The 16,322-nt window shown below is 28.2% G+C and overlaps 1 protein-coding gene across 1 annotated transcript in view; it reads right to left on the reverse strand.

Annotated features, from left to right (window-relative positions):
- The window catches only part of LOC142325083 (BTB/POZ domain-containing protein KCTD3), a 60,591-nt gene that overhangs the window by 21,047 nt on the left and 23,222 nt on the right, over positions 1 to 16,322 (reverse strand). The window contains exons 5-7 of the mRNA XM_075366407.1: positions 14,466 to 14,656; positions 11,349 to 11,552; positions 7,005 to 7,121 (exon numbers count right to left, since the gene is read on the reverse strand). Of these exons, the coding sequence (XP_075222522.1) occupies positions 7,005 to 7,121; positions 11,349 to 11,552; positions 14,466 to 14,656 (512 nt within the window). The remainder of the gene's footprint in view (positions 1 to 7,004; positions 7,122 to 11,348; positions 11,553 to 14,465; positions 14,657 to 16,322) is intronic.

Here is a 16,322-nt window from a genome sequence, read left to right on the forward strand (position 1 = left end):
GTAGACTAAGTTTCTCATTGTTGATTTAGTCCCTAAAGTCACTGTAATATCTTAAAACACAGAACATGATCTACCTTGTACATCAATCACAAAATACAAATAATACAAAGATCTATCATTTTGGTAAGTATTAATTTAAAAATGTACAGCCATAAAGCGTTATATCAATCACACATAATGTACAGCTCAGAAGGAGTTGACAATCATTTCACATATTCTGGAAACAATGCATGGGCAAGTATCTTTTTTTCACTGCAAATAAACATAGTGAGATTTAACAAAAATTGTGAATTTCAAATATATAATATATATATATATACATACAGAGTATTCCAAATTATAAAACGTAAAACTTGTTTTTACGTACCAAGGATTTTATAAATCTAAAACAAACTTTTAACAGCAATCAAATGGTTTTTCTGATAATTTTAAAATTATTCATTTAGTGACTTATTATTGCATAGAAATCATGGTTATTTTCACATACAGTACAATTAAAAAAATGTAATATCCTACCATATAAACACAGGTATAACATACACCTATGTGTGTGGTCACGATGCTCTGTTGTGAGACAAACAATAAATGATGTTCAGTAACAACTAATGGGTTTTAATACTGCTTGTAAGAATAAACCACCTTTCAGTTAAATCCATACCTGTTACCATGAATAATCTACATCGAGTAATAAAAGAGTTTCTTTCATTTTTTGTTTGCGTCTACACACCATCTTAGTTTTACCTAGCAGGTGTATATGAAGGAAATCTAATAAATAAATATGCAGTCTCATAAGACAAACAATTTTATTTGTGATTTCTATCATTTGAGAATGTTGGGTTCAGTTCACGTTATATATAATCTGAAATCAGAAATTATATTTCTGACTGAAGGGCTTATTTCACCTGTGCTATTCAGCATTTTATATCACTCCATCTTTTGTAATTCTACTTCCCAAATAACAAAATTCTTCTACCTCCATAATCTTTTTTCCTCCTATTTTCACATTCAGTGGTCAATATTCATTATTTCTACTATATTTCATTACTTTCGTTTTGTTCTTGTTTATTTCCATGCAGTAGTTCTTGCATAGGACTTCATCCATGCCGTTCATTGTTCAGAATAAATGTATGAAATGATAATTATCTTATTTAATTTCACCCTTCTACTTTCCATTATGCAACATATACAAGTCATTTTTAATCACTGTTGGTAATTCATTAAATTAATTATTCCTCAAAATTTATAAATTTAGTATTTCTTTAATTTTTCTATTTATGTTCGGTGAAAGAACTGTAGCAAAATTAACACATTACATCATTAAAGAGAATTCTCAAATTAAAACAACTTTATAAGTATAGAATTTATTTCAAATCTATTTCTGCTTATAATTTTAGAAATACAATAGAGAGAATTATTTTGCCAGTAATGAGAAATCGTGGGAAGTGGGGGGGGGGGGGCTTAACCCCATATATATATATATATATATATATATATATAATTATGCCTAACCATTTTAAATATTTCAGTCCTGTCTGTCTTGACCCATTTATTTATTTGAACATCTGAAGGTATTACACTTTCTAAAGCTTTCTGCTGTTCAGCAAAATGATTTTTTTCGAGATATTTAATGACGAGCAGTTGGTAGCATTATGTTCTGCATAATCTCTTCTGTAACCAGTTCTTGGATTGTTGATCTTGATTAGTTTTCATGTTATTGTTATTTGAGTGCAACGTGTTAAGTGTAAGTAGCAATTTTTCTAATGTGCAATTTTTTAATGACTGAATTTTTGTATCAATGTCACAGCCGTAAACCCAGCTTTCATCTCCTGTTATATTCCTTTACATGAATGTTTCATCATCATTGTCTTCAAGAAGTTGTTGAAAAATGTCCACTTGATGTTCTTTCTGCTCTTCTGTCATCAAACGAAGAACAAACTTTGCTGCGACTCGATGCATGTTCAATTTTTCAGTCAAAATATCACAAAATGATCCAATTGAGATGTTAGCCCCTTCTGTAAAATCTCTGACAGTCAATCGGTGATTTGCATGCACCAGATTGTTGATTTTCTGAACAAGGGTGTCATGAGTTGAAATGGGCCTTCCTGGTCGAGGGTCATCTTCAATTGACTGATGACCACTTTTAAATTGTGAAAACCTTTTATAACATTGCGTATGACCCAGAGTATCATCTCTGTAAGCTTGTTTCAAAAGTTGAAAAGTTTCTGTAAAAGTTTTCCCCAGTTTCATGCAAAATTTTACGTTGTAGCATTGCTCCCCAAAATCGCACATTACAAAAACTGCAATTAACACTTAAACACATTGCATTCAAATAACAACATGAAAACTAAATGATATCAACAATCTAAGAGCAAGTGGTTACAGAGAAGGTAATGCGGAACACAATGCTGCCAACCACACATCACTGACATGAATATTGGTTGGTGTGTAATTAAAAATGTCATTTACTTTCTGAACAGACCTCGTATGTTAGGATTAATGCCAAACCTCATTGTTAGAATTAAAAAAATTTCATTTAATTCAAAATTTTCATCTACTGGAGCCCAAAAGCTATTTAGATTTGGGGCTGGCTGAGGGCTATTTGCTACAATATCATTAGGCACAACCATACTTGTGTCAACATCATCGTAAAAAATATTCTAAGTCCTAAGTTGGGTTGTAATCACTATCATCCCCAAACAGGCTTTAACTTTCACTTAATTGTGATCTAATATATTTATTATATTGTTATCATCCGTAATTAAGAATTTAAAATTGAATCAAACAACAAGAAATATTTGTAATTAAAAAATCTTAAACTAACTAATCAAATCCTGGAACAGACAATAAATCCTTGCATATAGGTTTTTAACCTCTGGGTCTGCAGTTAAGGATTTTTTCTGCAGAGGATGAGATGAATGTTTTGTAACATGTGTGAAAAATGCTGTGCCTGACCAGGATCGAACTCAGGACCTCCGGGTGAAAGGCCAAGACGCTACCACTCGCGCCACAGAGGCCAGCAACTTACACACTATTAAAAAAATTTAAACAACAGTTCACATACACTAACAGATTAAAAAACACCAACATCAAAAAATTCACAATATCCAATTATTTTGGCTATTTTTTAATGTTGAGAATGAGAAAAAAAGATCCTATGTTACCAACTTAAGAAATTAAAAATATAATATATATATGGCCAGCAAACAAAATTAATAACAAAGTATTATTGCTAGGAGATGTAAATGGTTTTTTTTCATCAGCCTGTAAATCTAAAACTAAAAACATTGCTAACACATTAAGGACATTTTTGAAATTTGCGGATGTTATTTATAATATATCACATGAAAAAGTCATGAATAGTGTGCTACAAATCGATCTCTCAGTCTTCAAAGACAAAGCTGCAATGAGATATTAATCCATCTGTCAGTGACAAATTTGGCAAAGATACTTGAGCAATACGTTTCTCTCCCACAGTGGTTCTGGCGATTCCATACATTTTGGCCATGGTAATCAACCTGTTAATATTATATCTGATAATATTGATAATGTTCACAAACTACTTACACAAAAATCAGAATTTCCTACAATTATTGTGAAATTCACTCAGCAGTGAAAAAAACTTCCAAAAATGAGCAAATGGGTAAAAAATTGGTAAACTTAAAAATTTAAACATCATATTAAGAAATGTGCAACTAGAAAAAATATTCAATGTGCAAATAGAAAAAGTATATACAGAAAAATATTATTTAATAGAAAAATTCCAGTTTCCCAGAATCTTTTGTTTGAAATCTAATATTTTGGTTTAAAGACTGTAAAATGATGTGGTTGTGTCAGTAGAAACATCTACAACACAATTAACTTATGACAATGCCTGAAAAATAAACGAATTAAAAATGTTTCTTGTAAGATGATGATGCTGGAAAATCTTGAAAATAGACTATCAAACAAGTAATCTTCTTGTCTGAAATAGTATCCTTTTTGATCTTCTGAATTGAAATCTGATAAATAGCTAATGCATTAATTAGCAACTGGCAACAACATAATTCATGCTGATTTTATGCTTCTTCACTTAAAATTTGTATTTATATATTTAATTAATCATTTTCATATAATTATAATATTAATCACAAACTGACAATGCAGGATAATCATGAAAGTTAACTCTTGGAAGTTTATTAAATGTTTATATAACTGTACAACACATGATAGACTCGCTGCTTAATTTTAGATGTATACGTCTAAAATATTTTTATTTTATGAAGATATAAATTGCAGTAATAGAAAGAATATGAGCTCAAAAAATACAAAAATAGATCCGTTTCTGGATCGACTTTTACAAACTTAATCTTCCAATCAACATATTAAAGCATCCATTAAACTAATTTTGGAATAGTATGTAATACATAAACATTTTTAACAAAATGTAAAACTGCTACTTGAAAAATGTTTAAGAAACTGGAACACTGTTAATTGTTATTAATTAGTTGTAATTGATCTAAACTACTAACTAAGCATCATTTTGTGACACTTCTTCAAGAAATCTTACATTTATTTCAAAACGGCTAATATACTAATCAGGTTTTTCTGATATACACTTATTAGTTTTTAAATAAAAAAGGAGACTATATTTTACAATATACAAATAAAGTTATACAATCTTCTAATAATATTACAAATAAATAGAAGAAATGATGAGGAATCAACTAAATTACTTTATGCAATATCATCTATTTAAAATAGTCGACAAAAAATTCAAATCACAGAACAAAAACTAGGAATTAAAATTTTTTCACAAACAATAAAACCATTACAATTAATCCAGATTGTTAAATATTTTCATTAACTTAGTGGAATAAAGAAAAAAAATCAGTTAAATCAATTACGCACTTAACTACACAAATAGAAAATGCTACATAACAGTAATTTTTCAATCAGATTAGCAAAACGGGAAAATTTCAAAAAAAAAATAAATAAAAACCCTTATAGGAAAGTAATAATACAATGATATTAAAGGAAAATTGTTAGAAAACTTATTTTACAAAAAAAAAAAAAATAAATAAATAAGAGTATATAACATTTCAACAAATGAAGCAAAGAGACATGATATACTTTTTTAACAATAATAAATAGATTATAAATATTAGAGGGAATAATATAAAGTACTGATTTAAATATTTTTCATACTCACTTTGAGTCTCTTATGTATTGAATTAAAAAAAGAAAAAATTATTTAAGAAAGAAAATAAGTCAAAACATTGTTTTGTAAGTGTATATTTTCATTGCAATATCACCCCAGCACAAGCTAAATTCTATCTTATATTCACTGAGCTGAGAAGACAGATTTTTTTTTATTATACTGTATCTATTACCTCTGCTTATTTGATGCACATTACAGTCCAGATTTTATAGTATATTTTAACTTAAACTTTAATCCTCTAAACTTCTCAACAAGCAAATTAATAGACTAATTAACAAGATTATTAATTACTTATAATTTGTTAAAATACTGAAGAACCTGACAACCATCGAGATATTAACATTCTAAATATTAATAATTCTGTTCCCTTCTATTAATGCGGTTTGATAGAACTACGTCTGTCTGTTAGAAAGTAAAGATGCTCAGCTCGACTCGTGCTCGGGGGCCGATATTTTACATAAGCTACTGCTAAGAAACAAAGGAGATTTGCCAAATACTTTGTGTGTTTAAAATAAGGATTACAATACAATAATATTATTTAAAAACTTCTGATCTCAAAATCTCTTAATATGATCGGGAATTTGAATCTGTAAGATAAGAGACAAGACTTTAGTACGTATTATAACTTAACTAAACTACTCATTACTCAAATATATTGATTTTTTTATCTGTGATAAACAGCAGAACTTAAATATGTTTGGCTTCAAATTCAGGACCAGATAGTCATAAAAAATTACCCATTACCCATTAAAACATAATTTCTACCTAAGTACACTGGAGACCCAATTATCTACAAGCGGTTTAACCGTAATGGCTCTCAAATTAAAAAAAATTTAAAACTTATAAAGAAGCTAGAAATTTAAAAGTTTTTAAAGTTAAAAAGCTTTTTCATTGTTCTGTTATAGGTTTTATTCCTTCATTCATTTACTAAATAAATGTATACTATATTTCGTTATGGATATATATGGTAGGATGATAGTTCATTGTGTGATATTATTGTGCTACGCAAACTACAAAGTTTAATTAAAAGAAAGTGTTTTCGGTCGACAACAAAACAATAATTAATCGTATCTTAATTAAGGAAAAAACTCTGAAAGAGTAAAATGCACAATTTATTAATTTTTTACGTTTAATCTGTAAGTATTTAGCTACTTCACGTTCAGTATTAGTAATAGTGAAAATTTGTTACATGATAATATATATTTTGAATAAACTTCTGGATATTACTTTTACTAACTACATAATAGTGTAGTGTACTATATTTTATTTTATTAATTACCGTTATACCTTAACATAAAAGTGCATGTATACTATACTCTATAACAGCAGTATAAGGTTATTTTAACACATATTACTCAAATATTATTTTAGGATCAACCACATGCTGATTTAGGATTATCCATGATCTTCTTCCTGGTTATTATTGTGGATAATTGGGAGGTGATACAATGTTAATGGAATGGTTTACATCAAAGCCTAAAAATTATTTTCCCATTTGTGTACTTAAAGAACATTAATGTAAATTTTAAGCGAGAACAGTCAGTCCTACTTTTGAAGAGCATTAGTATTTTAAACTTACAGAAAAACATAAAATGTTAAAATATGTTAAATTTAATTTACTAATTTTAATCGGAACTAAACAATGATTTTTAATGAAAGGCTCTCTCACTTAATGTGAACATTCTAATTCACTTTTCTAAATCCTTATGAGTGAGTACATGTACACACATAGACACACAAACACATGAGCATGAAAACACACACACACACACACTTTTTTAAATATATTTTACAAAAGATTACCAACTTGTTTTAGGTGTGAGATAGACAGAAATAGCAGTAATAGGATCATGTGATGGATCTCTATACAGTTCAGTTACCAGAAGATCATTATCTTTCATCCGTAATGGAAATTTTTGCATATCTGAAACAAAAAATGTAATTAGTAAAGACAACCTGTAACTATTAACAGATAATGTGCTGATAAATATCTTCTTATAATTTAATGGATGTAATGTGGATAAATTTAATTTAAGTATTAATTTTATGACAGAAGTTATCAATTTAAATATATCTGAAGAAGTTTATATTATTTTATCTTTAAATAAATAAAATATACATCATCAATAATAAAAGAAAGAAATACGATCAGCAATAGTAATTCTAGTTATATGAGATTTATTAAAAGAAATATATTTATATATATATATGTTCATAAACAGATTACTATGTGTAATAATAGACTCATAAATTTATTCCATACTTATATCCTATAATACATGTATGTGTAAAGTATAGACTAGCTATTCTATAATATTACTACTACTACTACTACTACTACTACTACTACTACTACAGCTGCTACTGCTGTGTAACTTATTTGTTACTACCACAGTAATTTGACATAATGATAAGTTAATAAACCCTACACATACACACTGAACAATAGTCAGTAATGAAATCAGTGCTAAATTAATTTTATTTTTATTTACTTTCTAGCTTTCAATTTTTTTTTAAAAGTGGTATTAACTACTATGTGACAAAAAATACATGACAACATGAAGTGCTGTCTTTGGTAAAAAAAAAGGAAGTCACAGAATTATCTCAGTCAATGATGTAACTAATGTGCCAAGATGAATGCCTTATTTTTTACTAAGTACAACAATATTAAAGAAGACTACATAAATTATTAGAGTAAATATTGAAACTGTTTACTATTTATAAACAAAAGGATAATTTTTTACATATGTTTTATATATATTTAAAATGAAATGAGATATAAACAACCAAATCACAGATAATAGATCAGTTAAACTTACTATGTTAATTCCAAGAATTGATTTTCACAGATTCTACATCTTCAGTTATTATATATTTGCATTAAAAACATATTTATTTATATTTTGTTAATTTGTTGAAATTGTTTTCTTTTTTGAGAATTTTTAAATTTATTATAGACAAATACATAAACTCTACTGTCCAGTACTGGAAGTTATACATTTACCGTGTTTTGATGGTTTATATTTCATTTTATATTAAATTGTATTAGCACATTGGTTAATATGTTAGTGAATTATTTGAATTTTCAACAAAAAAAAAGTATATGTATGTATATTATTTTTCTAAAGTCGATCCTATCGAGAATCATATTCCTCTGCACTATACAAATTATATTAATCCAAACAACCTAAGTACAGAATTAATAAATAAAATAATATGATACCTATCTTATTCCATACTTCATGCAAGAGCACTTTTGTGAGTTATTCGCATCATCAGTTGTTCCATGTAATTTTTTTTCAAATTATTCATATCAAATTACATATTACAATTGAAATTAAAAAGCATCCTATGATACTATACTTAAACATTGTTAAAAAATCCTTTTACAAATTAAAATCAAAACAGAAATAAAACTAAAATTTTTTAATTTAAAATTAAATATTGCATATACATATATATGAAGTCATTTTCTAAAATTAAAAGTTAAAACTAAAATCAATAAAAAAAACAAAATAAAATAAATAATTTAAACAAAATAGAAATCTATGTGGACTAGCAGCTAGCCAAAGTTACGTGACTGTACAGAGTAGAATATTATGAATTATCAATGTCTTAAGAATGCTGCTATCTACAGCAGGTTTTATGATTGTGTCATCCTCATACTATGCATGTAGGTTGTCAAATTAAATTTACTTTTATATTTATATATATATAAAACCTTTCTAAAATGTCAAAATCCCTATTATTTGTACTAATATTGTATTGCTTAATTTCCGGTACTTCTAAATTAGTATGATTATCAGATATTGAATGTGTATTATTAATAAGATGATCAGAAACATTGGAGGAGCCCAATTTTCTACTTTTATAATATCTAAAATGTTCATCAAATCTAGTTTTAAAAGATCTAGTGGTTTTACCTATATAAATATTGTCACAATCATTGCACTTTTTTTCTTATTTTTAACCTCTGGGACCACCATTATGTATTACTTCAGAGGATGAGATGAATGACAATTAAAATCAATGAATGACAATTTTTGTAGCATGTACTTTATTTTGAATCATGAATAAAGCATGCTACGTTATTTTGAATTTTATGAATCATTGTACTTTAATTTTATAAATACTACACAAATTGTGTAAACCATATGAAATAGTACGTGTTTAAAATTTTTAATGTTTTATTAAATGGTTATTTATATGGTATATAGGTTTTAATAAATTTTTATCTACCTTGTTATGTTTTCAACAATATTATCAGTATATACATATTTTAAATATACATTGTCAATTTTTTGTGTGTTACTTACTGGTAATAAATATATATTATTGTTATTTTTGACATTTGTTTTTTGCATATATTATCTACTAAAGATTCATTACAACTATTATACTTAACAATTTGTTTAATAATATTTATTTCTTTATTTAATTTATTATTTCTAATATACTTTTTGTAATTGATTGCTCTTATAACCATGTTCAGATACACATTAACTTTGTGTGTGGTGGTTTTGTTGGTTGTTGGTTTCCTATCTACTGAAGTTATGGACTGATTATTTTTACTATCAATTTTGATACCAACATCTAAGTAATTTATTCTATTTTTAACAATTTCAATTCATTATGTTAAAAATTAAACGGGATTATAGACCACAAAAATATCATCAACATACCTAGCCGAAAGTAAAATATCATGATCATAAGTAATGCTATAAACAATTTTACTTTCAAAAAAAAATTTTATTTCTTTTTGATTTTAATTTGGAAAAAAATCTTTTAACAATTCTAAATTTTAAATCTTAAGTATAGTACAGGATGATTTCAATTTTAATATGTAATTTGATATGAATGATTTGAAAAAAAAATATATGGAGCAACTAATGATGAAGTAATTCGCGAAAGTGCTCTTGCATTAAGTATGGAATAAGGTAGGTGTCATTCTACTTTATTTTATTTATTAATTCTGTATTTAGGTTGATTGGATTAATATAATATAATATATATATATATATATATATATATATATATGTTAGAATATAGTATTTAGCACATGCATGCACTATTATTGGAATGTTGAAGCCTTTGTCTTTTCTATAGTTTTTCTTTAGTCTTGTACTTGCATTGTTACAATGAACATCTAACATAAGTCTTACACTTGCTTACATGTTACAATGAACATGTAATGTAAAATCTCTTTTCAGAATTCACTCTGTTAGCATGTAAAAGCATAACATTGTTTATTTAATTTGTATTTGGAAAGTATATCCAAAATAATTCAATACTACAGAAAGAATATCTATATGTGAAATAATAATTATTAAGTGTAATAAAATAGTTTTTTTTAAAAAAAAAAGAAAAGAAACTTCATTAAGAAAAGACTTAACTTATATATATTATATAAATCATGATTGAAAATGATCTAACAATTAAAAGATGGCTCTCACAAGAGAGGCGTGTTCTGTTCAATATATATACTTAGGAAGTGGGGTTAACTTACAATTGCTAATATTGATAATCAATAAAAATGATGAATACAAAATTAAAATTATTCTTAAAAAGTATACATGTCAAACCCCAAAAAACTATGTCTGAGTCCAACAGTCTGTCTCTTCTCGCCACACAATTTCATAGGCAAGCAAGGCTTTGTTAAGGAAGATGAAGTCTGTTCTCAAGTGACTCCTTAGTATCTGACGAAAAATCAATTTGTTGCAAGATATATTTAAGCTTGTCAATGTAAAATCAATCATCAGCAATGTGTTTCTCCCATTCTAAGTAATAATCTCTCCAAGAAACATGGATAGAATGGATGGGCATACATTGAAGGTGCCTTGAAATGCTCCTTTGGCTGGAATTATTTGTTCCAGCCCCTTTGTGAGTAAATTGTTCTTCTTCACCCGAATCAGTACCACTCCTCTTATTTACTGTTCCCTCCACCTCTACTTCTGATATTCTTTGGGTTAGATACAGACTAAGCACACTGACTCTGTCAGTGTGCTTAGTCTGTATCCTTATTTGGTATAAAAAAGGGAAAAAGTAACAAAGATTGTGACACAAACGGACATAATTAGCAAAATATAAACTAACAGAGATTCAAACTAAAATATATCTACAAAGTATAAATTATTCCTACGTTACCACTTACCTATGTAGTATATAGAACCATTATTACACCCTAGTAGTAAAAAAGACCCAGCTGTATCAAATGAAGCAATAGGAACAACATCTTGTATCTGCCAGTGCTGTGTCATAGCATGCCAAACACCAATCTTTCCAGTAGGAGATAATGCTACTAACTGGCTTCCAATAAAAAAAAGGCACTCTACTCGGACATTCAGATTAAATGTACCTTAAAAAACCAAACAAAATTACACAACAAAACAACTACATAAACACATACAAACAAATACAACACAACAGCTGTTAACCAAATATTGGATGATGTGCTGTAACATTGGCTGCTTTAAAAACCAATGGTTTTCAAAGATTTTCCTATTTTGACATCTTAATTTTCTAATGAACTGTATGCTTTACTCTCACATATATAATCAGTAGCTTATATTTATTTTATTCAAAATTATATGCAGCAATTCTAATCCCAATTATGTCTGTAAAAATAATTTTCATGAATTCATAAACAATTTTTTATATGAAAAGCAATCTGATACAAATAACTGATATATATAAATATTCTTTTAATTTGAATTCAGTATTGTGTGAAAGTGAAACGTCAAATCAACAAACAAAAATATTTAATTAGAAAAGTAAAATTAAATTATATAAAAACATATAACTCCTTTGCAGTCCTAATCAAATTTTGATGAACTTATATGTACTATATAAACAAGTCAGTATCATAGAATTCTGCACAATTACCATATATTTCTGCATATAAGACAATAGTTGAATCATAAAAAAAGCCCCCAAAATTCAGGGTCATCTTATAGGACAGATACAAAAAAATTAGATTGAAATTTATATAAATTGAAACCATTATAAAATAAAACAAATCACTCACCAATGTAAGTCCTGCAAAATTCTCACATTCATCATCTAAGGCAAATAGCTCCTCCTCAAGTACATCCTCACTTTCACTGTTGAGAAGCTCGTCATATGGGTCTCATTCTGTAACTTGCAAGTCGATTTCTGCTTTGTCATCAGTACTCCATAACAAATCGTCCTCAGTGTCATCCATAGCAATAGAAATCCTACATTTTTTTAAGGATTTGCTCGCTGTTTCCGCTTTCACTTTTTCCCATGATATGATCACGAAATCACACAGCATATCAAGTGACATAACCCACATAGCTCCATCTTTTGTAAACGAATTTTCACCAATCATCACACAGTTATTCCATTGTTGATGCATGTGATCTCTGAATGGTTTATTCAGAGAGTTGTCTACAGGTTGTAGCATCAAAGTTAAACTACATGGTATAACAGCAATCTTAGTATTGTTCTGTGCTAAGCGATTTTTAGTGTTCTCAGTTATGCGACTGCAAAACATATCCCATACCAACAAACTATCTTGATTTCGTAGAGCATCTGTTCGCCTCTGCCACACATTTTCCATCCACAATTTTACACCATTCTCGTCCATCCATCCTTTTCATGAAAATGTACGAAAATGCCTGGTGGGAATTTTATTTTAGGAGTAGTTTTCCTCTTGAAAATGACCATGGGTTTTAATTTTGTTCCATCTGCCATGTATGTTAATACAACTCTAAACCTGGTCTTTTCATTGCCTGTACGTCTTACTTTAACAGTTTTTATGTCATTTTTTTCCACAGTTCTACTGTTTATCATGTCGAATTTAATCAGTGTTTCATCCATACATTTCCAACATAGATAATGGAAAGTTGCATTTCTGCCTCATACCAATAACTAACTTGTGAAAACTCCTGACTCTATGGTCAAGATCTTGTGCTAACTCCTCACAATTTTTGTTTTCTGTCATATTACCAGATTTTTTATGTTCATGAAACGATTTCACCAACCGACTGTTAATTTAAATTCTTTGCCTTTTTCTGGATTGGCCTGTGCCCACTTCAATGCATAAGCCCTAATCATATTTCTTTTAACAACATAACAATTCTGCCTCTCTTCTTGTACCTATTCTGTAATGTCATTATCTAAATCTGGCCGGCAAGCTATTCCTTTCCTCATAGGACATTTTTTTCATTGGCATTTTTTTAATAGCATTTTCATTCTTTCTCCAATTTCTTAAAATCTTTGTTATATCAAAAGCCCTTGCTGCAGCACAGCTGTTCGATTCTTTAGCCTATTTTATAAGTTTTAACTTGAAGCTTGCTTCGTATTTTCTTCTTTTCATAGGTTCCATGATTAGGACAACACTTTACAAATTTTACGCTGATTACACTTATAGTACAAATTATTTGAACACACGATACAACCTACAAAATAACAATGCTAAAGGAAGCTATCCCTTTATATGTGCAATTATTGACCGCAACTGATGTTGAAAATTATTACAACTTATCAAAAAATCTATTATATTATTTAAATATGTTATATGACATTACATTGTAATAATAAAGCAATACTAAAGCAAAATATATATTAAAAGTTATGTTTACTGAGCTACTGAGGAAAAAACGGACAAATCGTAATTCTTTACTAGTTGAGAGTAGGGTATATCCACAAAATAGAATAGTCTATACAACGCTTTTATGAATAGTCAAGGTCATTTGTGCCCGAATCAGTGTAAATAAGACATAATTCCATATACGCTATACAGTATTATTATCCAGATGATGATTGCCGATCTAAACTAAATTCATAGGCCATTGATAGTTTAGGAGTTGTCTTATAGGACAGATATATCCTAAAACTATAAAACTTGGATGAAAATTTATACCTTTCTTATCTGAAGATCGTCTTAACTGCAGAAATATGCAGTAGTAGTATCTTTATTTTTTTATTAATTTATCTATACAGAAAACCAAGCAGCCTGATCAAATATTATTAAATAAATTTTTTATTAATAATAATACTGAACATTTTTAATATATTAAATATTTAATTAATATTAGTAATTATTTATTACAGCACATTGTGCGACCAACCCACATCCATAATGCAAAAATATCCTAAACTGTTTATTTGAATTTAATTATGAAAATTGTTTTTAACACTTAAAACATATAAAGAAACTTGAAGACAATCATTAGAAAATGTGAAAATAAAAGTAACTGTTAACAAATAAATTAATAATCTGCTTTTAGGTTAAATATACACACACCTATATTTGTCCGTCCTCCATGCTCAGATATGCCCCATAAACGGATATGACTTGCATATGAAATAGCAACCATTTTAGATGCTTCACCTACTCCTCCTTGACCAAGTTTTGCATTAACAGCTACCCTTTCTATACAACTTTCTATATGAGGAGATGTGAATACATGCTGCCAACCTGTAGAATCCTTCAACCTAGAAAAATTACAAAACACATGATAAGTCCTTGTTTCCTATTATTATTATTAATTCTACAAAACAGCAACATTAAACAATAATTGAAATAACTTTCATAAAACAATTTTGTCTATTATAATACTTTGATTGTTAAACATTCTCTATTAGTATGTTATTTATATATATTACCTTGGTTAAGTTGAAGTTGATTCATATTGGTTTTTATTCTTGAATATTCAAGATTTTTTTGTGTTTTTAGTAAATCCACTTTCTATAAATTTGCTGTGACATACTTGTTAATTATGATCACTGATAGCCAGATTAGTCGTGCCCAGAGACATCTTCAATCTTCTCTCACAAATATGTTCAACATGCAGTAGGGATCTCTTTCAGTATGTTGCTAGGGACATTATATCCAGGTAGATTCTTCAAGGATCAAGATGCTCATATCACAGGCACACACTATCATTATTTCCCAACAGAGTTCAACATCATTTTCACTTATTATGAAATCTCTAGTTTTATTATCACAATTAATACTATAAATGAATCTTTCCCTCAAGTTAATGTTATTTACTGTTTCATCAACAATGGAATCTACAGCTTAACAATTAACTGCCATTATGCAATGTTCACATAATACGTGCAAAGAAGAAAGGCATTCTAAGCTACTTAGCAATCTTGATAAAACTGTGAAATATCTACAGAAGAAAAGTGATGTGTTATATAGGATGTCCCACAAAGAAACTTTCAGGATAGTTCTGCTGGTGAAGATAATGAAAAAAGTTCATATAAACATAGATCTGGAAACGCTTGGTTTTCAAGTTACGGCTAGCAAAATATTTTGCCAGGATTTCAGCTATTCTAATAAAAGACAAGCTCTACTGTAATTTTTGGGACCCAAATTAAGGAGTATAAGCTGGGAAATAGGATAAAGCAGGTTTCAGAACTGTAACTCCACTAGTTTTAAAATTATCCAACATAAAACACAAAATGCAGGGTATAAAAACAAGTTTATTTTAGGTTTGTAGTACAACAGTTTTGTTAAATGACTAATAAATGCAGAAGATTTAGTAACAAAACTTGTACAGAATTTAATTCTGAGAAAATTAATTCAATACAGCCAATAAAAAGTATATAAAAACTTTAAAAATTTTTGTTTTGAAGCAAAACAGATGAAAAAGGTAAGAAGATTGTATTATTCTTTCTGTACCTAATAAACATTCTTTTTAATATAACAAAAAAAAAAATAAATAAAATACATGAAATGATAAATGGTAACAGAATAACAAAAATGTTACAGCAATAGTTTAAAATTCCCTCCTTACAATGTACACAGCACTCTGCCAGATGTAAAATATTTCTGATGGCTATCTACATCATCTCAGGATTCTTTTGTATAAATTCAATAGCATTTCATATTTCAGTGAGAAACTCTTCTTTAGTATTAAGTTTTTGTTGATATACTACCATTTTCAAATGGCTCCAAATGAAGTGATCTAGTGGTCTTAAATCAGGTGATTGTGGTGGCCAATCAATTGGTCCACCACATCCTATCCAGTTTAAGAAATTAGCATTCAAGCTACTAAAGAAAAATGTGGCATTAGCATGCTGGAAAATTATTTGCAATCTTGTTTCTAAAGGTACATCCTCCAAAAGAGCTGGCAAATTATTTTTCAACAAA

Source organism: Lycorma delicatula, chromosome 5 (genome assembly GCF_047948215.1).
Source record: "Lycorma delicatula isolate Av1 chromosome 5, ASM4794821v1, whole genome shotgun sequence".
In the NCBI taxonomy this organism is placed as follows: Eukaryota; Metazoa; Arthropoda; class Insecta; order Hemiptera; family Fulgoridae; genus Lycorma; species Lycorma delicatula.